This window comes from Manis javanica, chromosome 2 (assembly GCF_040802235.1).
Source record: "Manis javanica isolate MJ-LG chromosome 2, MJ_LKY, whole genome shotgun sequence".
NCBI lineage: Eukaryota > Metazoa > Chordata > Mammalia > Pholidota > Manidae > Manis > Manis javanica.
In genome coordinates this window covers 63,275,110-63,300,983 of record NC_133157.1, presented here as the reverse complement: position 1 = coordinate 63,300,983, position 25,874 = coordinate 63,275,110, and the positions used below count along the sequence as shown (strand labels likewise).

Sequence of the window (25,874 nt, the reverse complement as noted above, 5' to 3'; positions counted from 1 at the left end):
TTTCCATAATGGCTGCACCAATTTGCATTCAAAAAGTACACAAGAGTTCCTTTATCTCTACAACCTCACCAACACTTGTAATCTCTTGTCTTTTTGATACTAGCCATCCTAACAGATGTGAGGTGATATTTCACTGTGGTTTTAATTTGCATTTCCCTGATGATTAGTGACATTGAGCATCTTCTATGTACCATGGGCCATCTCATATGTCTTTTTGGAAAAATATTCTATTCAGGTATTTTGCCCATTTTTAAATTAGATTATTGGCTTTTTGGCTATTGATTATTTGAATCCCTTATATATTTTGGATCTTAGCCCTTTATCATATATACATATGGTATACAAATATTTTCAGCAGGTTGGCTTTTCATTTTGTTGGCAGTTTCCTTTATGTGTGAAAGCTCTTAAGCTTGATGCAGTCTCACCTGTTTATTTTTGTTTCTATTGCCTGTGCATTTGCTATCACATCCAAAAAAATCATTTCCAAGATTGATGTCAAGGAGCTTAGCCCCTATGTTTTTTTCTAGGAGTTTTGATACTAGCCATCCTAACAGATGTGAGGTGATATTTCACTGTGGTTTTATTCTGAGTTAATTTTTGTGAGTGGTTAAGATAAGGGTCCAATTTCATTCTTTTGCATGTGGTTATCCAGTTTTTCCAACACCATTTATTGAAGTGACTGTGCTTTCCCCACTGTGTATTCTTGGTGCCTTTATCAAAGATTAGTTGACCATATTAGGTGTGAGTTCATTTCTGGGCTCTTTATCCTGTTTCACTGATGTATGTTTTAGAGCTGCCATATAATCCAGCAATTCCATTTCTGGCTATATATCCGAAGGAAATTAAATCAGTAGCTCAAAGAGATATCTGTACTCCCCTGTTCACTGCATTATACATAATAGCCAAGACATGAAAACAACCTAAGTGTCCATCAAAAGATGAATAGATAATTAAAATGTGAGAAATAAACACACACACACACACACACACACACACACACACACACACAGAGGAATATTATTCTGTGATTTGCAACAACATGGATGAACTTTGAGGGCATTTTGCTAAGTGAAATAAGTCAGACAGAGAAAGACAAATACCACTTTATGACCTCACTTACATGTGGAATATGAAAAATCAAACTCATAGAAATAGAGAACAGAATGGTGGTTTCCAGGGGCTGGGGATGGGGGAAATGAGGAAATGTTGTTCAAAGCGTAAAAACTTTCGGTTATAAGTTCTGGTGGTCTAATGTACAACATAATGACTATAGTTAATAATACTATATTATATACTTGAAGAAAAAGAGCAAAAGAAAAACTGAGCAACCATATACATGTACTTAAGCCCCCCAAAATTTTATATTGGGAAAAAAAAGAAACAACAAAAACAAAAAGTTGTGTTAAGACTATATTATTAGTAGCATTTCAATTTGGTTCCATTAATTTTTTCCTTGTATATTTAAAATTAAATACATAAAGTAGCTTTTTCCTATCTCATCTGCCACTAAAGGCTATTCTTTATTTAATTCATTCAACAAACTGACTGAGCACCTATAATATCTGACTGTTCTAGGTATTAGAGAATGGGAGCAAACAAACAAGATACCTGCCCACATGAAACTTTCTTTCTAGTGGGGAAAGACTAATGTTAGATACGTTAAAATAGATGGTCATGAGAACAACAGTTGTAAGTATTGGGGAAGAAATGTGGTCTCTATTAGAGAACAGAAGGGAAACATATACAGAGCTTAGGCCATAGAAAATTTATTTGACCAGTAAGATTGCAGAGGACTAATAAGATAGGAAGAAAAGAAGTCAAAGGTTGGCAGTGATTCAAGGACAAAGTAGCTGGCTGGCTAACGATAAGAGATTAAGAAAATTTAGTCTAGAAGAATGTGTATTGGACTTAACAATTGGAGGTCACCAATGACCTTGATGAGAGCAATTTCATTTTAGTGTGGAGAAAAAAGCCAGGTTGGAAGAGGCTGAAGGAAATGTAGTCCATCATGAGAGGTTTTACCATGAAGAATAGATAAATCAGGTACTTGTTAGAGATAGACACTTAAAAATGGATGCAAATAGCTAAAGAATATATGTATATTGTTGAAGCCAATCAGGGTGCTAAGTCCAGGCAAACTGGCGTATGCCCCATGTCCAAAGTCAGGCACACTGCTGAACTAAAGACAGTCTGGAGTCTTGAAGCACTCCTCAGGAGGCAACTCTATTAGTCTGACTCCTTCTAAGAGCCAGACTAAGATTTGCTAGTGTTGTCCTCTCTAGAACCTTCTGGTCATTACAAAGCTCAGCCCTTGTGAACTAGCGTAGACTGTATAGCTGGGGGATTCTACTCATATCCTGAAATACTCTGGTCTCTTTATGAGGCACACTACCAGGATTCCCAATCTTTTCAAATACAAACCCCCAACAAAGATTCCTCACTCTAGCTTCCAAACTAATATTATTCAAATTTTTATCAAGTTTTACTTTGTCAGTTAATTTTATAATAACTAAAAATGAATATACCTTTCAGACAACACATATTAGTCCACTTCCCATTCCTTCATTACTCTCTTATCTTGCTGAACCTGATCTGATTATTAAGTAATATTTTTAAACTATTAATCCCCACTTCACAGGTTGAAAAATCCAGGTGCAAAAATGTTATTTGCTTCAGGTTATACTGTAATCAGCAGGAGGAACGATACTTGGACATGGATCTCTGAATTCATTTAATAAAGTTAGTTAACACAATTATGTTCTAAACCTAAAAAAGCAAAAGGATTTCTTTCATTTAGCCCTTCTTTAAGAAAAGAAGGAGAAGGGGAAAAATTAAGTGTCTAAACTCTTCCAAGTGTTATAATGTAGAACTATTCTAGGCATCAAGATACTAGATATGAAAATGTCAAAGCAAACTGCCCTTAATGTGCATCACTTATTAACAGGAAATAATAAAAAGTATATGGACAAAGCAGTCAAACAACAGCATTTTTCTTCAAGGCTATTTAAAACATTCAATATTGAAAAATTATTAAATATGGGATTTTCTGTACGTTTTGTGAATATCCAAAGAATATTTTATATGCACAAGATAAATTCAACTATAAAAGCATAAGATGAGTTTTTTTTTAATGATGAGTAAAAAACTCTGACAAGTTTGGTTTTCTAACTACAGTAATATATATATAATAATACATAGTATAATATATAAAATTTACTAGTAATTTTTTTTTGATGATCAATCCTTCCCCCTTAATCCCCCACATATTTCAGAATCAAAACACTATTATCTGCAGATCAATAGAAACAACCATGCACTGAAGGTCAGAATATGAACTCTAGACGCTAACTAGTTGGGCAAATTATCACACCTTTCTGGGCCTTATTTTACTCATCTTTAAAGTGGAAGGATTGGAAAAAATGATCTCCATGACCTTCCCAACTCTGACATTCTGAGAAGCCATATTTGAAAGTCTTCCATTTTTGGAGAGATGCAAATTTTTATGTTACTAAAGAAATGGGCCCATCTCACACTGAAGGGAGACCTCAGTGCTCTTTTCCACAGAAGGGCACTTCCCTCCCAAGAGCTGCCTAAGTGATCAGCTACATACTTTCTGAAATCCAAATAGCAAGTGGATTCGCAAAAAGGATCCTACACCAATTTGAATGTGTTTTATCAGTAGAAGCATAAATGAAGAAAACATCTTCTCCATCTCAATCACTGTAATTGTAAGGTTGTAAATTCCATACAACCTTATCTTCTAAACAGCATTTGAATAATAAGAAAGTGTAATTTTACCTGCAAATCCTGAAACTTACTATTTCACTAAAAGAAAACAAAAAAGACACTAGAGGGTATCCCTTTAAATGTTCCTTATTAATTATTTTTAAAGTGTATAGAAAGGATAATTGCATGGCTTCAGAAAATGCACTGATCAAATGATTTTCAAGAAATAACTGTTTTAAAAATGTGACTCCTGTACACACGTTTATGGATTTTGAATAAATCTATTCAATGTCAATATACTGATAAGGTACGACTTCCGAAAGTATGCCATATAATGTTATTAATTATTATTCAACTAAAAGAGTTATGTGGTTCAGCTTTATAATAATGACTGCATTTCTTTCCTAGAGCTTCTCAGAGCCTTTAAAAGATTAAAAGAAATTTAGAGTCCTCAAAAGAAGGGCCTTCATGTAGAGTGTGTGTGCACGCACGCGCGCGCAGCACGTGCACGTGCCCGTGCCCGCGCCTCTTCTTACATAACAACAGAACTCTCCTATGGAACTAACATTTTCAGAAACAAGCCTGGTAAATTCTGTATTTGGGTTGATAAGAAACCTATAATCTAAACAGGTAAATTAGGAAATTTCCTATCAGTGAAATGGTATTGCAACAGATACCATACAATGAACACTTTGGCATTTTAAAACATTGATTATATTTAAACAGTGGACAAGCTTCAAAGAGTAGATGGTAAAAGAAAATCCGTTAAAATTGTTTAAAGTTTTCAAAAAAGATTCTTAATTTGACCATGGTGTAGTATGATATCTTACTTCCATTTTGCTTAACATGATGCAGGAGTAAATGGCGAAAGTATGAATCAAAAAAGGAGGAGGGTAAGAAAAAAAAATTTTTTTAATGTATTTCTTAGCTACAACAATAAACATAAGTTGAAAATAATGCTGCAGTTAACATAGGGATGCCTATATCTTCTCATATTAGTGTTTTTGTTTTCTTCAGGTAAATATCCAGAAGTGGAATCACTGGTTCATATGGCATTTCTATTTTTAATTTTTTGAGGAACCTCTGCATACTACCTCTGTATACTATTTTCCACAGTGGCTGCACCAATTTACTTTGCCACAAATAGTGCATGAGTTCCCTTTCCTCCACATCCTTGCCAAGACTTGTTATTTCTTGTCTTTACTAGCCAAAGGGGATAAAGAGGTACAAACTTCCAATTACAAAATAAATAAGTCACAGGGATGAAAAGTACAGCATAGGGAATATAGTCAATAATATTGTAATAATTTTGTATGGTGACAGATGGTTAACTACACCTATCATGGTAAGCATTTCATAATGTATGTAATTGTTGAATCACTATGCTGTATACCTGAAACTAGTATAGTATTATCTATCAACTATACTTCAAAAAAGAAAAAAAAAAAAGAAATATCATTTGAATTAGAGTCTCTCTACATAGCATGCAATGTTTCCCAGCTGGTTAAATTACAATATTCTAAATTATCAGGCATCATAAATTGTAAGAATATGTAGAAATGGACAAGTCTACGATCCATTCAGCCTTTGGGGGAACTATTGCAAGAAAATATACTTGGGTTTCTACAGAAGCAATGAAAAAATAAACAAAAACAAAAGTGAATTACGTAATCTTCTTCCCTTGGCAACAAGCTTTTCTTTACTCTGACACCCAGCACTGTAAAGCAGTCTCAGTTGTTCAATTGAAATATATGCTCACTCACTCATTCACACTGTACAGTCTGCTATGCTGGTAGAAGTTGTCCATATTCACAGCAAGAGCCAGGTAAACACTTTGTATCATCAAATTATAATGATTACACATTTTTATAAGTCATGACACATCTCTGTAAGGGCTATCTATCATCACCTCTTGAGTGAGACCACATGCATTATAGCTATATGGCAAGAGGATGCTGTTGACAGGAGCATCAGTGAGCCAGTACTAACTAATAAGCATGCACAAGAAACAGGGCCATGTAGTGGGTGCTTTAAAGTTCATGATAAAGAACAGCATCCCTATCTTCTGGTAGTATCATTAACAAAAAGCATTTATTATCACACAGAAGAGGAATCTGTGATCCAAGTCAAGGATCAAACACCAGCTGGCTATTAATTCAGTGTGGTGGAACTATGGAAGACTCTCCTAACACATGTGGAAGTGCAGCAAATAAAAAGAGGGAGTATAAGACTCAAAATGAACTTTAGAGACAAAAATTATACATAGTTAAATGTCAGCAATACAAAATTACAGAAAGATTGGAATAGCTTAAGCTGGAAAAAAAAAGGTTTTTGTTATATTTGAGAAAAAATATTCATACTCCTCTAACTACTAAAATTTTGGACATAATTTATGGCAACACAATGTTTCTTTACTAAATATGAAAATTATGTGATAGAATCTTTGGACAAAATTGTACTGAAAGTGAAATTATAATGAAAAAATTTTTTAAATGCATCTTCTCTCTCTTGATCAAGGATACACATTTATGACATGACTACACAGAGATGAGGATACAATCTGGGCCCACACAGACCAGATCAAAGCTAATTGGACTTTGTAGCAAACGAAGTCATGACCTAGACCTCATTAGTCATGATCTAACCAACTGAGCTTGCGGGCCATAGAAAATACATGTTGACTTGAGATATTTACTTTGAATCATTTTTGCACTTAAATGGGCCTCATAATTTTAAAGTCTACTTTTGAGATGCTATTTTTCTAAGGTTTATGAATGAATGAACTCACTATCTCATATTTACCTATTATGTGGGAGACCCTAATGTCAGTGGCAGAGTAGTTTAAAAGGGTACAAGGTAAGGTGCAGAATTCAGAATCATAAATAGGAGAAGAAAATATAAAAAATAACTATAGTACATAATTTTACAGTGACAACTAATGTTTACTGAGTGTTTACTATTTCATAGATGCTACACAAAGCACTTTTGGTAAGCTAACTTATCTCCATATCAGAGAGAAAAGAAGAAAAGCAGGTTGTGTATCTTCCACGAAGTCCCACACTCTAGTTATCTCTCCACCCTACCTTGGGCTGATGAAAAATGACTGTGATAGATACTGTAGAGTTAACTCTCTCAACACTCATTCCACCTGCCCTTTCCCTTGCTGCCTCCTACCATATAGACATGAAAACTACAAACACGTACTTCCGAATTCCCTTGTGACTAATATGCTACCTCTGGACTTCCTGTTACCTGACAAAAAAGAAGTCCTAATTTGTTTAAACTTCTGTTTGTCATATTTTCTGGGATTCTCTGTTGATATAATACTGTAATGAAGGTAAGGTGAAATACTATAGAAATTGAGAACCAAGTGGTAACTTGGCCCTCCCATAGAGGGGTGGCAGGGCTTTACCCGGGATGCCTTTCAAATAGAGAGCAAACTAGGTAGGGGATGGTGCACCCATGAACAAAGATATATAATGACTTTACTCTGGTGTTCTTGTGACAGATACATCACAGGAAAGAATGCAATGACAACAGAACTGAGTGGCTGAATGACCTCTAATGTAAATGGACAAATTTACATTATTGTTGATACCAAGGACATGACTAGGGCAGGGGGGCAACTTGAGAAAGAAAAATAAGATATACTGAGTATCAGGCACTTTTATGTTGAGGAAGTATTTCATTTAATAAATGCACAAAAACATCCTTCTAATACACTAGTTTTATATTAGTTTATAAACAAACATACAAAATTCACCTTATTTATAAAAAAAGCATAGGTTTTATAAGACATTATTATAGTATAGAAATCACTGACAAGGGGTATATGTTTTTTCAACCTAGTGAAAACCATTAAAGGACACAACAATTTCAATGATTTAAAATATTCTGCTGGGTTAAGTGAGAGGAAAATGAACACATGTTCTCAACAAACAGAGACAAAGCTCTGGAACAGATTAATATCAATATTCTGTTCTGATACAAAATTACCGTGAAAACAAGGAAACAATATGGGACTGGGTATGTGTCTGAAAGTCCATTATTTTTCTCCAACTAATGAGGGGAATTAAAAAGACTTGCACACATAAACTTACATCGCTCCATTGGTATAGACGGGATCGCTTCCTTCAACATACTGAACCTGAGCTGGATAGACATGCTGTACCTGCTGCACAGTCTGTACCTGCTGTACCTGGAAAACAAACATCGGGACCTTGGTGAGTGATGTATGAAACAGGACACATGATGTTAGCTTCACCTCACAGATTTCTCTAGGGTACTGATAAACATGAGAATGGCTTAGGATCAGACTATCAAGTTCATGCTAATTTCAAGATAAATGCATGCTGGCTTCAAATCAACTGTAGTAATTATGCTGAAATAGCTCTGTAACATTCCTGCAGGTTAGAAGTACATATATATATATACTTTAAATATTTAGGGTAAAGATTCTGAAAGTTCCTTATTTTGATGATTTATGAAAGTCTCTCCATCTGATTTGTTAAAGCTAGATTTATTTTTTAATGAAAAAAATCATGATGGGAAATTGCAAGTACTAAATATAGAAAAAATACTATAATAAACCCCATGTATTCATTATCTAAGGTAAATAATTGTCACCAGACCTCGCCTTTTAGTCCCTCACAGGATTCTTTAAAAGCAGATGCAAAGAGGATACCATTTCACTGATACTTCATTTATGTTTCTAAGAGACAAGAACTCCTTTTAACATGAACACATCACCAATATCACATATAAAACATTAACAATTTGTTAATATCATCTGAAATCCAGTCACTGTTCAAATTTCTTTGATTATTCCAATGCCTTCTTAGAGTTGTTTTTCTCAAATCAGGATCCAGACAAGGTTTACATATTACACTTGGTTGATATTTCCTCTTTCTCTTTTAATCTCTAACAGTTTCCCATCCTTTTGTTTTTTGACTATTACTTCTTGAAGAAACTGTATACTTGTAGATCTTGTAGAATTTCTGGAATTCTAGATTTTGCTGACTATATCCCTGAGATGTCATTTAATAAGTTCTTCTATATCCTTTATGTCCAGTAAACTGGCAGTTAAATTGAAGGCCTTGAGCAGGTTTTAGTTTTGAAAAATTTGTGTACTGCCTATTGCATTATATTGGTTGCCATACAACAACTGGCTGACTCCCTTTCTGCAGTGTTACATACAATCAGCAGAGTCCAGTATTTTCAACTGGATCCATTTATTATAATGTTTCCTACCCATGTTTTAGCTGAGGATATTCACAGCCATTGATGATCATTTTCTAGAGATAGTATCTCAATTAATAAAGGCTGTAAACCTTAGTAGTCTAATTCTATTGTTTCTTCTCTATTTACTAGTAGATGAATATAAAGAAATTCCTGTCATTAATTATTGGTTATTTGAAATAAGGTTCATACAGGAAGAGCAAGATAACCATATGATTCTTTTCTTTACCAGTACTCAGAATAATGATTATATCCTTTAGCTTCTTCCCAAAGTGAGCAGTTTGGTTTGGTTTAGTTTAGTTTATATCCTTAAGATTCTTGGCTTTTGAACATAATTGATGTTTTTCAATCACAGCAGTTATTTTTCTTATTAAAATTGTCCCATCTTTGACCAATGGTGATCCCTTCAAAATGTATCCTTACCTTTTGACATGACCACAGTAATCTTTCTTAACTCCTTCGCTTTTGGTTGTGATAAGATTTTCCAGACTTAGCTTTTATATTTCCTGTTCTACATCTAGAATCAAACATATCTTCACCTAACTTCTATTAGTTAGGAGTTATATAAACATGTAAAATCTATTTAGGAAGCAGTTGGAAACAGGCATACTATTTGATAGCCTTGTGATTTCTTCTACAAGAGGATTTACTGGTGGAAGAGCTGCTGTACAATATTATGTTAAAAATTCAGTTCCTAAGAACAAAAAAGTTAGAAGAGAAAACCTTAGTGACTGAAAAACAGTGATTATATAAATTATAGCAAAACCATTCTACAGCATATACGGCCGATGTTAAAAGAATAAAGTAAGACTGATATGTACTTTAAGAGTAAGATCTCTAAGACATTATCAAGTGAAAAAGTATGTTACAGAACAATAGGTACAGTGCCATTTGTTTTAAAAATATGTACATATTTGCATATATGTGCTCATATGTATAAAAATGTATGTTAAAATATAAAAGGGAGAATAAAAAGATACACATCAAACTTCTAAAAATGGTTACTCTGTTGAATGACATGAAATGATATGGCAGAGAGAAGTTGACTGGCATCTATTATTCTGCATATTCATACTGCTCTTGGATTTTAAAAATGAAAATGAATTCATATATTACGTACATAATATGTCAAATACATAAATCAATATATAGAAGGACTTCACTTCTGCCACAATAAATACTACTGGAAATACCCTCCTCACATTAAACAAGTAGAAAACAGGACAAAATATGTAAAATAATATTTTCAGTTACTTGGCAGAAGGCATCATAAGATTGTGATCCCTAAGAGAAAGTTAACAAAGAAGGTGCTCCAACAATGACCCTGACGTTTGAGATGGTGACATTTTCCATACTGTAGAGCAGGAAGGAGAAAGCCAAGTACAGCACCGTGACTTCACTGGGGTAAGGAGACAGATACTGGAACAGGGAAAGCTGAGGCAGCTGAAATTTGGGGGCAGTATAAAAGAGAGGATAGTAAGCAGAGAAATACATTCAGAAATATTAACAGAGATCCCCTTGACAATGATAGTGATTACTACGCTGCAAATGTGTAGGATGCAGAGATATTCAAGTTCTGACCAGACATAGTGATATGACCTACTGAACACACAGGGCATTCTATAGAAATACCAGAAAGGCAAAGCTTTAGTAATAGGGCTAAACTAGCTGCATGCTAAGACTACTTTAGGTCCATCTTAACAAAACAGAGAAATAAGCCTTGAAAAGATAAAGTTTATCCACTTTATTGCCTATACAAAACAAAATTTAACACTGTTAAAGGGAGATGCAATACATCAAAATGTGTGGAGTGCAGTTAGAGCCATGCATAAAGGGAAATGTATAGTTTTAAACATTATCATTAGGAAAAAACCTCTAATGCAATAAATCTAAAGTTGCAATATTAAGAATCTAGAAAATGAAGAATAAACTAAGGAGGAGAAAGGAAATGAAGAGCAAAGGTCAACAAAATAGATATTTGAAAAACAACAGAAAAAATTCAATTTAATGATAAACATTAAAGTAGTCAGGAGAAAAAGAAGACACAAATTATGAATATTGAGGATGAAAGGAGAAACAAATTTTAAAGACAAAAAAAATGGATAATAAAGACAACTTAATGCCAACAAAATCAACTACTTACATAAAATGAAAAAAGTCCTTAAAAGAAACAATCACTAAAATTGGCAAAAAAAAAAAAAAAAAGAACAACATATATGTGAAATTGAATTTATTCCCACAGAAGAAACTCCAGATGCAGATGGCTTCACTGGTAAATTCTATCAGACATTTCAGGAAGAAAAAATAGCCAATCTAACACAAATGATTTACAAAATAGAGAATAAGGTAACATTTCTCAACTATTTTATGAAGCTAGCTTTTTCCTAAGACCAAAACCAGAAAAGACCTTCCAAGAAAAAAAGATTATAAAATGATTTCTCTCATAAACATAAATACAAAAATCTTTAATAAAGTAAAAGTAGCTCTAATCCAGGAATATGCTTATCACAGTTAGATGAAACAACTCAAGGATACAAAATATTATTAATACCATCTAAACTTTAGTGGGTATTTTCAAACACAGGTTCTTTGCTTCCTTATAATCCTCTATTAAAATTTTCCACATTCTTGCAAACTTCACACATAGCTCATGTTGTTTTCTTTACATCAATTTTCTCTTCAATGACTGCAAATACACTATTTCCTTCTGGGCCCTGATTAAAAATTTAGTCTCTCTAAAAGAGCTTTTGTAACTTATTTTATCCCATGAGAGACTATTCCTTTCTTTTTGCTCTCTTAGGACTTATTAATACAGGTGGAAGTGCATGGCTTAGTACTACTTTATGTCTTCAATTGGTTTCCTGCATGGTAGCCAATATGGTGAGGTAGCAAAATGAGTTAATTTGGAAATAGGAGAACTGATTTTAAGTCCTTGTGCTGATACTTGCTGAATGTATACTGGGATAGTCAACTCATTTCTTTATATAATGATTTCCTTTTATGCAAAATAAAAGTTATATTTACTCTATTATAAAGGATTTTTTTGAGGACCCAAATTATTACATACAGATACAAAGCATGTTATAGAAATATGTAATTATAATACATCTTGAATAATCAGTGAAATTATTAAATATATCAATTATTAAATATATCATTTCATCTTTATATTCCATTTGTTCAGCCATAAATATCCACAATAAATGTTCATAACAGGTTTATAAATCACAAGAGTCTATAAATAGAAATGAAACTCAGTGTGAAGAATCTTGAAAAGAAGTCTGGATAGATGCTACGGATAGAAATATATAGAAATATGACTCTTGATCACATCAAGACTTTACAAAACATTGTAAAAATAGGGCATAATTCTTTGTATTGTCTACCAAGTTAAGAAACAGACAAAGTAAATGGAAGACCAAACTAAATAGTGAAAATATTTAACTACAGCATATTTTGGAGGTAATGCAATTTTCATCATTATCCAGCATGTATGGTTTTTCAATCAACCATTAGAAACTAAATTATTTTAAGAGCCCCTCAAAACAGTTTAGTGTTGGTAAGAAATTAAATTGCACATAGCATTCATAGTTTGAGAAGGTATTCTTTCAAGGTACAGTGAGAGTAAAGGAAGTAAAAAAGAGGGGTAAAAAAGGACATAAAAAGAAAGGGAGAATAAAAAATAAGGAAAAGTAATTATGTATGTATATATATCTTATTTTGTAATGAGAAATTAAGTCCTTCAAAGTATTTCACTTAGTTTTTAAGTTGAGTTTGTTATTGATTTCCTTTTTTCTTTTGACAGTGGGGCTCTCTTATTAGTAAAGATATACTGGAGAGCCAACAAAAGTACTCCCTTCTACTTCAAATTAAATATAGTCAAATCCAGGAAGGTATATGCAACTACAGAACAAATATTTCAGGATATACAAACCCACTCACAGGATGGAAAAATGAGAATGGCAGAATTCCAGCTCACCTCTACCCCTGGCCCATTCACACCTATGGCAGAGGGACATTTTTTATATTGTTGGTATATTCCCAAAGATCCAACACAGTGTAAACACATTTGAAGTATTTAATAATTACTCAATAACTAGTAATGACCTCACCTAGCAAAGGAAATGGCCAGTGATATTTGTAAAATTCACAGCATCTTCTAAATGTGGATAAGTGTACTAGTTTTTTTAAATAATAGTGAAACCACCAAGGAATATTTATTATTCCAAAGTGAACTGATGCAATCACTTTCAATGCTGAAGACTAAAGGTGAAATTTTAAAAGGAAGTTGCATGCTATTTTCTCTTCCCTAAAATAATTAACTATGATTCAAATTTGTTCAAATATTATTTGATATTGTCCTTATGTTAAACATTAATTTCTATTCAAATATTTACTAAATTGTCATCTATTATAAGCTTATTTTTTATTTTACTTGCCATACTTCAGTGTAGAAACTATCCAGGTTAGCATTACTAAAAGTGATGGGGAAAACAGCATAATGTAGGCATTTCATTAACATTCTCAAGAACTGTATTTTCCATCCATCTTTATAAAATCTATAAACTGTCACATTTTACTGCCCACCCTACCCAAGCCTTTAGGGAAGAGGAAGAAGATGATTAAATAAACACAATAGGAAATTAATTTTCTCTTATTTCATTATCTTTCCCAAGATAAATTCTCAGATATTCTTCCACAGAGAATGAATAAATATTTTTCACCACTTTTGAATTTTAATAAACAACAAAGTGGTGAAAATGCAAACTGAAAAGAGATAGACAAAGGCAGAATTAGCAGGAATAGTCAACAATTTCTATAATTAACTGTTCATTGAATAAAAATGACCTTGGACTAATTTTTAAAAGGTTACCCAGTACATCAGAATGTGGACAGTAATGAGGTCTAACTATGATAACATTCTGTACCAGAAATTTGTTGATTTGTCAAAGGAAGGTAAAAAATACCCCTCAAAATATAAATATATGCAATAATGTATTTACATTCATAGACACTAGAAGAATTAAGCTACTTAACACTGTCTCATTGATACATATTTACATAGAAGCGCCTCTTATTACTATTCAAATGTAGTATTGTAAATGCATTTGCTTATTTTTCTACATTTTCATAATTCTTATTATTTATGAAAGATGTGAATACCAAAACAAATAATATACCACAGGAAAATGTGCAGGCTCAACAGAACCAATTAGTATATTTTGAGGACAAATTTATACAATATGTTGTTTTGGATGTGCTTCAAGAAAAATAAAATGAATCACATTTTAAAATAGAAATCCTTTTCAATAGTAAATGAAATCATTTATAAATGTTAAGCTTATTAGTCAACTAAGAACAATACTAGTATATTTGTAAAAATGTCTTTATTATGTCGAGATCTTCATTGCTTCTCTCATATAAGAGCATTCCTCACAACATCTGGTTACCACAAACATTTCAAAACTTAGAACAGAAAAAAGATTAAAATGACAGTGTGAGAGGAGACAGAGGCTTCCTCCTAAAACTGGATACAATTAGAAAATATAGTTGGCACAACTAATCCTGAGAGAACAACAGGAAAGAGGATGGCGCCAGACTGCACACACCTGGAGAAAACAGCAGAACTCACCGAACGGGGTAATGTATCAGAGCTGTGGCTCCATGGGACCCAAGCCCTTCCTCCACCCCAGCTCACTGGTGGGAGGAAGAGAAACAGAGCAGTGAGGTAGTAGAAGGCTTGGGACTGACTGCTGAATACGTAGCTCCAGAGATCTGCTCTGGGAGCACAAACCTACATTTCGTGGTGCTTTCATGAGACTCGAATGACTACCAGGATGGAAAGTTAATACAGGCAGAGTTCCTGGGGAGACTGGGATTCTGGCCACTTGTGCAAAGCAGGGATCCATATCCAGCTGCTCTGGGACAAAAACTGATACCTGAGTGACCGGCCCACTGGCTCAGGCAGTGGAGACAGGCACAGCAGCCAAGAGGTGGGGAAAAGATCTTTCCAACCCCAGGCACCAGTACCAAGCTCCTGCTACACCCGACATTGCTTCAGGGGCTGAGCAGCTCCAAAATAGAGCTTCTGGACACTACAGGGCGCCATATACAAACATGAAATGCCATAGGAACCTTGTCCAAAGTAAAATTATTAATACAACTCCCAAGAAAGATTTAAATGATATGGACCTCGTGACTCTTCCTGAAAGGGAGTTCAAAATAAAAATCATCAACATTCTAATGGAGGTATGGAAAGACATCCAAGAACTCAGGAATGAATTCAGGTCAGAGATCCAATCATTGAGGAGCATGATGGAGGGTATTAAAAGCAGGTTGGATACAGCAGAGATGATAAATGACATAGAAACTAGAGAAGAGGAATACAAAGAAGCTGAGGCACAGAGAGAAAAAAGGATCTCTAAGAATGAAAGAATATTGAGAGAACTGTGTGACCAATCCAAGCGGAATAATATTTGCATTATAGGGATATCAGAAGAAGAAGAGAGAGACAAAGGGATAGAAAGTGTCTTTGAGGAGGTAGTTGCTGAAAACTTCCCCAATCTGGGGAAGGAGATAGTCTCTCAGGCCATGGAGATCCACAGAACTCCCAACACAAGGGACCCAGGGAAGATAACACCAAGACACATAGTAATTAAAATGGGAAAGATCAAGGATAAGGACAGACTGTTAAAAGCAGCCAGAGGCAGATATAAGATCATATACAAAGGAAAGCCCATCAGGCTAACATCAGACTTCTCAGCAGAAACCTAACAGGCCAGAAGGCATGAAGCAGAAGGGCCTGGAACCAAGATTACTTTATCTGGCAAGATTATCATTTAAATTTCAAGGAGGGATTAAACAATTTCCAGATAAGCAAAAGCTGCGAGAATTTACCTCCCACAAACAATCTCTACAGTCTATTTTGGAGGGACTGCTATAGATGGAAGTGTTCCTAAGGCTGAATAGCTGTCACCAGAGGTAAAAAAAAAAACACAGTAAAGAAAGTAGAACAGCTAATTACGAAGCAAATGCAAAATTAAATTAACAATCCCCAAAGTCAATCAAGGGATAGACAAAAAGTACAGAATTTGATAGGTAATATATAAAGAAAGAAGGAAGAAGAAAAAGGAGGAAAAATAGGAAAGAACCTTTACATTGTGTTTGTAACAGCATACTAAGTGAGTTAACTTAGACTCTTAGATAGTAAGGAAAGTAACCTGGAACCTTTGGTAACCACAAATCTAAAGCCTGCAATGGCAGTGAGTACATATCTATCAATAATCACCCTAAATGTAAATGGACTGGAAGCACCAATCAAAAGACACAGAGTCACTGAATGGAAAAAAAACAAGACCCATCTATATGCTGCTTACAAGAGACTCACCTCAAAACCAAAGACATACACAAACTAAAAGTCAAGGGATGGAAAAGATATTTCACGCAAACAATAGGGAGAAAAAAACAGTTGTTGCAGTACTAGTATCAGACAAAATTGACTTCAAAACAAAGAAAGTAACAAGAGATAAAGAAGGACATTACATAATGATAAAGGGCTCAGTTCAGCAAGAGGATATAACCATTATAAATATATATGCACCCAACACAGGAGCACCAGCATATGTGAAACAAATACTAACGGAACTAAAGGAGGAATTAGAATGCAATGCATTCATGTTAGGAGACTTCAACACACCATTCACTCCAAAGGACAGATCCACCAGACAGAAAATAAGTAAGGACACAGAGGCACTGAACAACACACTAGCACAGATGGACCTAATAGACATCTAAAGAACTCTACACCCAAAAGCAACAGGATACACATTCTTCTCAAGTGCACATGGAACATTCTCCAGAATAGACCACATACTAGGCCACAAAAAGAGCCTCAGTAAATTCCGAAAGATTGAAATTCTACCAACCAACTTTTCAGACCTCAAAGGTATAAAACTAGAAATAAATTGTACAAAGAAAGCAAAAAGGCTCACAAACACATGGAGGCCTAACAACACGCTCCTAAATAGTCAATGGATCAACAACCAAATTAAAATGGAGATCCAGCAATATACAGAAATAAATGACAACAACAACACAAAGCCCCAACTTCTGTGGGATGCAGCGAAAGCAGTCTTAAGAGGAAAGTATATAGCAATCCAGGCATATTTAAAGAAGGAAGAACAAACCCAAATGAATAGTCTAATGTCAGAATTATCAAAATTGGAAAAAGAAGAACAAATGAGGCCTAAAGTCAGCAGAAGGAGGAACATAATAAAGATCAGAGAAGAAATAAACAAAATTGAGAAGAATAAAACAATACCAAATATCAATGAAACCAAGAGCTGGTTCTTTGAGAAAATAAACAAAATAGATAACCCTTTAGCCAAACTTATTAAGAGAAAAAGAGAATCAACATACATCAACAGAATCAGAAACGAGAAAGGAAACATCACGACAGACCCAACAGAAATACAAAGAATTATTAGAGACTACTATGAAAACCTACATGCTAAGAAGCTGGAAAACCTAGAAGAAATGGATAACTTCCTAGAAAAATACAACCTTCCAAGACTGACCAAGGAAGAAACACAAAATCTAAACAAACCAATTACCAGTAACAAAATTGAAACGGTAATCAAAAAACTACCCAAGAAAAAAAAACCCAAGCCAGATGGATTTACCTCAGAATTTTATCAGACATACAGAGAAGATATAATACCCATTCTCCTTAAAGTTTTCCAAAATATAGAAGAGGAGGGAATACTCCCAAACTCATTCTATGAAGCTAACATCACCATAATACCAAACCCAGGCAAAGACCCCTCCAAAAAAGAAAATTACAGACCAATATCCCTGATGAACACAGATGCAAAAATACTCAACAAAATATTAGCAAACTGAATTGAAAAATACATCAAAAGGATCATACCCCATGACCATGTGGGATTCACCCCAGGGATTCAAGGATGGAACACTTCTGAAAATCCATCAACATCATCCACCACATCAACAAAAAGAAGGACAAAAACCACATGATCATCTCCATAGATGCTGAAAAAGCATTGGACAAAATTCAACATCCATTCATGATAAAACTTTCAACAAAATGGGTATAGAGGGCAGGTACCTCACATAATAAAGGCCATATATGATAAACCCACAGCCAACATCATACTGAACAGTGAAAAGCTGAAAGCTTTTCCTCTGAGATCGAGAACAAGCCAGGGATGCCCACTATCCCCACTGTTATTCGACATAGTACTGGAGGTCCTAGCCATGGCAATTAGACAAAACAAAGAAATACACGGAATCCAAATTGGTAAAGAAGAAGTTAAACCATCACTATTTGCAGATGACATGATATTGTACATAAAAAACCCTAAAGACTCCACTCCAAAACTACTAGAACTGATATTGGAATACAGAAAAATTGCAGGATACAAAATTAACACACAGAAATCTGTGGCTTTCCTATACACTAACAATGAATAGAAAGAGAAATCAGGAAAACAATTCCATTCACAATTGCATCAAAAAAAATAAAATACTTAGGAATAAACCGTACCAAGGAAGTGAAAGACCTATACCCTGAAAACTATAAGACACTCTTAAGAGAAATTAAAGAGGACACTAACAAATGGAAACTCATCCCATGCTCATGGCTAAGAAGAATTAATATCATCAAAATAGCCATCCTGCCCAAAGCAATATACAGATTTGATGCAATCCCTATCAAATCACCAACATTCTTCAACAAACTAGAACAAATACTTCAAAAATTCATGTGAAAACACCAAAGACCCCGAATAGCCAAAGCAATCCTGAGAAGGAAGAATAAAGTGGGGGGATCTCGCTTCCCAACTTCAAGCTCTACTACAAAGCCACAGTAATCAAGATAGTTTGGGACTGGCACAAGAACAGAGCCACAGACCATTGGAACAGAATGGAGACCCCAGATATTAACCAAAACATATATGGTCAATTAATATATGATAAAGGAGCCATGGACATACAATGGGGAAATGACAGTCTCTTCAACAGATGGTGCTGGCAAAACTGGACAGCTACATGTAAGAGAATGAAACTGGATCACTGTCTAACCCCATACACAAAAGTAAATTCAAAATGGATCAAAGATATGAATGTAAGTCATAAAACAATAAAACTCTTAGAAAAAAACATAGGCAAAAATATCTTGGACATAAACATGAGCGACTTCTTCATGAACATATCTCCCCAGGCAAGGGAAACAAAAGCAAAAATGAACAAGTGGGACTATATCGAGCTGAAAAGCTTCTGTACAGCAAAGTACAGCATCAATAGAACAAAAAGGTACCCTACAGTATGGGAGAATATATTCATAAATGACAGATCCAATAAAGGGTTGACATCCAAAATATATAAAGAGCTTACGCACCTCAACAAACAAAAAGCAAATAATCCAATTATAAAATGGGCAGAGGAGCTGAACAGACAGTTCTCCAAAGAAGAAATTCAGATGGCCAACAGGCACATGAAAAGATGCTCCACATTGCTTGTCATCAGAGAAATGCAAATTAAAATCACAATGAGATATCACCTCACACCAGTAAGGATTGCCACCATCCAAAAGACAAACAACAACAAATGTTGGCAAGGTTGTGGAGAAAGGGGAACCCTCCTACACTGCTGGTGGGAATGCAAATTAGTTCAACCATTGTGGAAAGCAGTATGGAGGTTCCTCAAGAAGCTCAAAAGAGAAATACCATTTGACCCAGGAATTCCACTTCTAGGAATGTACCCTAAGAATGCAGCAGCCCAGTTTGAAAAAGACAGATGCATCCCTATATTTATCGCAGCACTATTTACAATAGCCAAGAAATGGAAGCAACCTAAGTGTCCATCAACAGATGAATGGATAAAGAAGAGGTGGTACATATACACAATGGAATATTATTCAGCCATAAGAAGAAAACAAATCCTACCAGTTGCAACAACATGGATGGAGTTAGAGGGCATTATGCTCAGTGAAATAAGCCAGGCAGAGAAAGACAAGTACCAAATGATTTCACTCATATGTGGAGTACAAGAACAAAGGAAAACTGAAGGAACAAAACAGCAGCAGAATCACAGAACCCAAGAATGGACTAACAGTTACCAAAGGGAAAAGGACTGGGCAGGAGGGGTGGGAAGGGAGGGATAAGGGCAGGGAAAAAGAAAGGGGCCTTACGATTAGCATGTATAATGTGGGAGAGGCATAGGGAGGGATATGCAACACAGAGAAGACAAGTAGTGAGTCGACAGCATCTTACTATGCTGATGGACAGTGACTGTAATGGGGTTTGTTGTGGGGGGAAGTTGGTGAAGGGGGGAGTCTAGTAACCATAATGTTCTTCATGTAATTGTAGATTGATGATTAAAAAAAAAAACTTGGTACAGATGCTCCCCAAATTACAATGGTTAGACTTAAAATTTTTTGACTTTGCAATGGTGTGAAAGTGATATGCATTCAGTAGAAACTGTACTTTGAATTTTGATCTTTTCCCAGGCTAACAATATGCAGTATGATACGCTCTCGTATCTGAGCTGTAACTTCCAGTCAGCTACGTAATCAGAACTGTAAACAACTGATACACTTACAACCATTGTGCACCCACGCAACCATTCTCTTTTTCACTTTCATTAGAGTATTGAATAAATTACATGATGTATTTAATACTTTATTATAAAAAAGGCTTTGTGTTGCATGATTCTGCCCAATTGTAGGCTAATATAAGTGTTCTGAGCACATTTACAATAAGCTAGACTATAATGTTTGGTAGGTTGGGTGTATTAAATGCATTTCAACTTACGATATTTTCAACTGATGATGGATTTATCAGGATGTAACCCCATCCTAAGTCAAGGATGATCTGTACTAAGAACTGTCAAAAACTGCATTAAGATGACTTTAATAGATCTGTAAGGGATAAGGAAAAGCACTTAGCAGATTAAAAACATGGGACATTAGAATAGCTATGTTACAGGCTGCTATGTGATTAACCAAAAGTGAACAGAAAGAAAAGGATCCTCATTGGAGCAACTACTAGTAAAAGGGCACCAGGGAAGTAAGGCATCCAGAATAGCAGCAGAGAGTTAATTAGAAAAGCAGCCTGTGAGAAAAGAGAATGAAGAGAACTTATTTCAATATTTCTGAACCTGTAAAACTATAGGGAATTAAAGGGATTGAGGAAAGATTAGCCAAAAAGTTAAGAGAATATAGTATGTATATATTAAAAGGGAAGACACAAGAAAATAAAAAGCGTAAGAGAAAAGCTAATTTTCTCAACAGCTGTGGGTTACAGAAATAGAAACCATAAACTTAAAACCATTTTTTTCAGCCTTGGTTAAAAGTAAAATAAATTACATGTCACAAGGCTACTTAATAAATCCCACCAAGAAAGAATCCTATAAATATTATGAATTTTCAAAGTAATTTTCAGATAAGAGACATGCTTATACTTTATGACAGGATCACAGTGAACAAAAAGATGGTTAAGTGGCAGGACAGGTAGGAAAAAATATTTTCATCTTTCTTATTGTGTTTATTGAGAAAGAACAGTAAGTTTCTCCAGATCTTTGACATTAATTTACTTAGTTCTTCCTGGGATATTTAATAATAACCACAAAATTCCTGTTTTATCTTCTGCTAATGGCAGCCCTTCTACTTCAAAGAATGTGATGAATGTGAACTACTGGAAAACAGTGTACTGTTAATTTAAATGACAGAATTCATTTTATGGAGAAAATGGAATTTGTTCACTTACATCATAAATTCACTCACTGTCCCTGTGTTAGCTGACTCTCACTTATAAAACATCTAGCTTTTGTTTTTCAGAAATACTCAGATTTTGTATATAGTTTTCTCATAGCAGACTATGTAAATAAATGATGTAGTAGCACATTCAAATCCAATAAACATCACAAACCTGCTTCTTCATTTGGGCTAGAGTTAAACATGAAAGTTAAGCTTTAAAGGAGTTACTTACTAAAATTATATGATTGCTATAGGTAATAAGTGTTAAACTTGGACTTAAAGCAGAATCACAGGAAGGCTAAGGTAGAGGTAAGCAGTATGCACTTCTGACCATATCAAAATAGCAGAATCAATAGGGAGTGAATTAGTTCAATAAATCAGCCCTACCTACCTACCATCTCTCTCCCAAAAAATGCCTGACAAGCATCAAAGAGCAGAAGCTACTTGGAAGAGATGAAGCACGTTTCCAAAGGCAAGAAAGGAAGTGTTTTGGAAGCAGGGATATGACTCAAAGCAGACTTAGTTTAGAATGATTTCTCAATGACAAATTCAGTGGCTATTACCTAAAGTATATTTTAAACCTATTTTTGTGAGTCAAGGGGAAAAAAGTAACAACTGCTTCCCACAAGTGAGAAACACTTTTTTTTTTTATCATGATTACATTGCTGTCTTAAACATTATTTCCCTTGAGGCCCAGCAGGACTAACCAATACTACTGACCAAAGATTCTACTAAATGAAGTAGTAATTTCTGGGGAAAATAGTTTACTAAATAACACTCCGGTGACCAGAAAGCAAATTAGCTAACTGTCCCAAACTTACTGAGCATTAGGAGATATCTTTGAATCAGGAGGCTCCTCCAGTTTTTCTATAGTAAATGAAACTACAGAAACATAATGAATCAAACAGAAGCAGCACATCAGGAGATCTAACTCTGCATCAACTTCAGACTGACCAACAGAATATGTACATTAAATGTATTTCCCGGTGAGAATATATCCATGCAGATTAGTATCTGCCCCTAGGGTTTATGGTGCTGATGCATATTTGCAAGACAGTAGAGATGCTGATTCCCCTGGGATGGAGTGCTGGAAATTAGAGAATGAATTATTAAACTTGTATGTTGGTGGCCAAAGCACTGTCACCTAAATAACAGAACTTCTTAGTTATACATGCTTGTTAAAATAGTGCTGATATCATTACTAATGGTGATATGTAATATCATTTCATTTGATACTCACAAAAATTCTAAGCTGAAGTAAAGATGGTAGGCATTTTTATTCCCACTTTATAAATGGTGACATAAGTACAAAGACATAGTGACAAACCAAAGACATGTTAAGCTATAGGTAGCCGTGATTTCAGGTCTTCTGATTTCAATCCTATTGTGGAAACATTTCCACAATACCAGTGTTTCCCAACTGTGGGATCAGTGACATTGGTAGAGATAAGGCATCAAATCACTATAAACCATATACTAAGACCTTATTCTATTTTCAATTATCTTTAAATCATTCTGACATGTCAAGGAAAAGGTCTGTCTTTACCACCTCTGACTCTTAAAATATCTCACTTTTCAAAGGAAAGTAGGCCTCAGTGTTGGGTGCTGTCAATTAAGAGCAGCTAGCCAAGTCATATGTTATTTCATTGTTACTATATTTAATTTTATGTTTTTATCTGCTATTTATGTCAAAGAATACCAACTTTTTTTTCCATTTTTTATAGAAGTATAAGGTATTCTTTTTAAATTAGTTCATTTAAATAGTTTTATAGAAAACTGAGTGAAATAAAAACCTATATAGTGGACTTTGGATAAAGCAATAATCACAAGGCAGTATGCAAAAGACTGAATACAGAGAGTACTGCACTACATACCATATGCTATAAAACACACTCTCTCTAATAAAGACATCAGCAAAAGACTTCCCATTTCAGAGAAGTTTACATTTCATTGTGAATTAAAAGTTTCATCATTGTATGAACTTACTAGTCACCTAAATCCCTAAATAAAATAAGAAGCTGTCATAATATTAGAATAGCAAGGAGCAAGTTAATTTTGAAGCAAACTGTTAGTATATCACCTACTTTTTAGCAATATTGAATTTTATTTATGATAATATTTTTATAATAAAAGTTAAAGTAAAAACAGTTTCATAAGACTCAAACAATGCAGAAATAACCAGAGTAAAATGTGATTGCCCTCCGTTTCATGCTCACACTCACTTCCTGCTGTTCACCTTCCAGGAGAAAATGACTAGCCAATAGTACAGGATGCAGTGCTCCAATCCCCTGCCAATAAATACACCATCATGTCTATGTGTATCTCTGCACTAGCTAGGATAGTTAACACTCACTGCAAAAACGCCCACCCCCCAAATCTCAGTGCTTTCCCTCCCAAGTTACCTATCTAACACAGGGTCCAGGAGGCCTTGTTCCACATGGTCCCCTAAAGGCCAATGGAGGCCCTACCATTTTGTAGTCGTATCATCCTGAAGTAGCTTTGTGGGAGCTAAGAGATCGCAGAGATGGCCTAATAGCAACTAAATACCTTGATTAACAAGTAATACATGTCACTTTGCGCACATCCAATACTCAGAATATCCAACAGGGCCCAAGCTAAATATAAGGGGGAAATATTGGTGAATATTTTATGTCTGATACAGTACCTTTTTGTCAGAGTCCATACATGAACCAGGCAAGATATACGTTTTCTGCTACTGCTTTTCTTTACTTAACATCTTGGAGCTCTTTCATATGTGTGTGTGTGCATATACATACACACACAACTACATTTATTGGTTTCACAGTACACCACAGTACAGATAAAGCTTAACTTATTTAACCATTTCACTACTGATGAACACTTAGGTTACTTTTTTTCTATTATAAAAAGGTGTTATAAAGAAGAAATATATCTGGTTTTTATTAAACATTCTATGGAGTTGATCCTCTCCATGTTTTTACTGGCCCTTTGTTTTCCATGCTTTGTGAATAGACTAGTCATATCTTTTGCCCATTTATCTATTGCACTGTTTGTCTTCCCTTAATGATTACAGGGTCTTGTTAAATATAATGTTTTTATTCCCATGTATTTCATGTCTTTTTTGCTTTAGCTTTGTTTATGGTGTTCATTATTTCTTGGCAAAACATATCAACTTTTCTCCTATAAATCTTGTCATGTTTTATGTTCTATGTAAGATAATTTTTCCCTTTCTAAGATTATAAAAAAATACTGTTTTGCTTATATTGGTTTTATAGTTTTAAAACTTAGAAGCTCCATATCTATTTTGGGTAGTAAGATAAAGACATACAAACTTTAGTTTTTTCTAAAGAGGCCCCCAGTTTTCCTCAATACTATTTATTGCACTATGCATTTCTTATTTGAAATGACATGTTTATCATGAACTAAGTTTTCATTTTAGATGGAACTACTTACTCCTGGTCTGTCAACATTCAGTTTTTATAGCAATAGCTTTGTAGTATCTTCTGAGACTAGGAAGAACAAGTCTTTCCCCCACCACTATTCTTTTTTGTCAAATTTTTTGGCTAATTTGTGCATATTCTTTTCCATGAACTCTAGAATCAGCTTTTCAACTTTTAAGAAAACCCTGCTGGGTGTTTAAGTTTATATTATTGATTATATTGAAATTATGTATTTTTTGGGAGAGAAATGAATTCTATACAATATTGAATCTTCCCATCTAGAAGTACAGTAGCCTCACCCTATATCCTCTGTAGCAAAAATCTCATTTTAAAATTTAGGCCTTCCTAATGGCCTTTCATATGTGAATTATATGCTTCATCTTATGTCACTGGTTATGCATGAGTGTCCATGAAGATTGAAGCTAAATTTCAAAGTGATGTGGTAGGCAGAATTCTAAAAATCCCCCTATCCTAAGATTCCAATCTCACATCTCTATAACCTGTGAATATGGTGTGATATTGCCCCCATGATTATATTATGTTATATGGCACAGCCAAGCTCAAAATGGTGAGTCCCTGATGTAGCCTCATGAGCCCTTAAAAGGGGAGGGCTTCTTTGGCCAGCTTTAGAGGAAAGCCTCAACATGTCATTGCTGCTTTGCAGATGGAAGGCATGGGAGAAGTAATGCAGGTAGTCCTTAGGAGTAGAGAGC

The 25,874-nt window shown here is 34.7% G+C and overlaps 1 protein-coding gene across 8 annotated transcripts in view; it reads right to left on the bottom strand.

Moving 5' to 3' along the window:
* Window positions 1-25,874, bottom strand: part of RFX3 (regulatory factor X3) — a 317,106-nt gene that overhangs the window by 121,570 nt on the left and 169,662 nt on the right. For all 8 annotated transcript variants that reach the window (XM_073228583.1, XM_073228580.1, XM_073228582.1 and 5 more), the window contains one exon: window positions 7,827-7,924. In XM_073228583.1, the coding sequence (XP_073084684.1) occupies window positions 7,827-7,924 (98 nt within the window). The remainder of the gene's footprint in view (window positions 1-7,826; window positions 7,925-25,874) is intronic.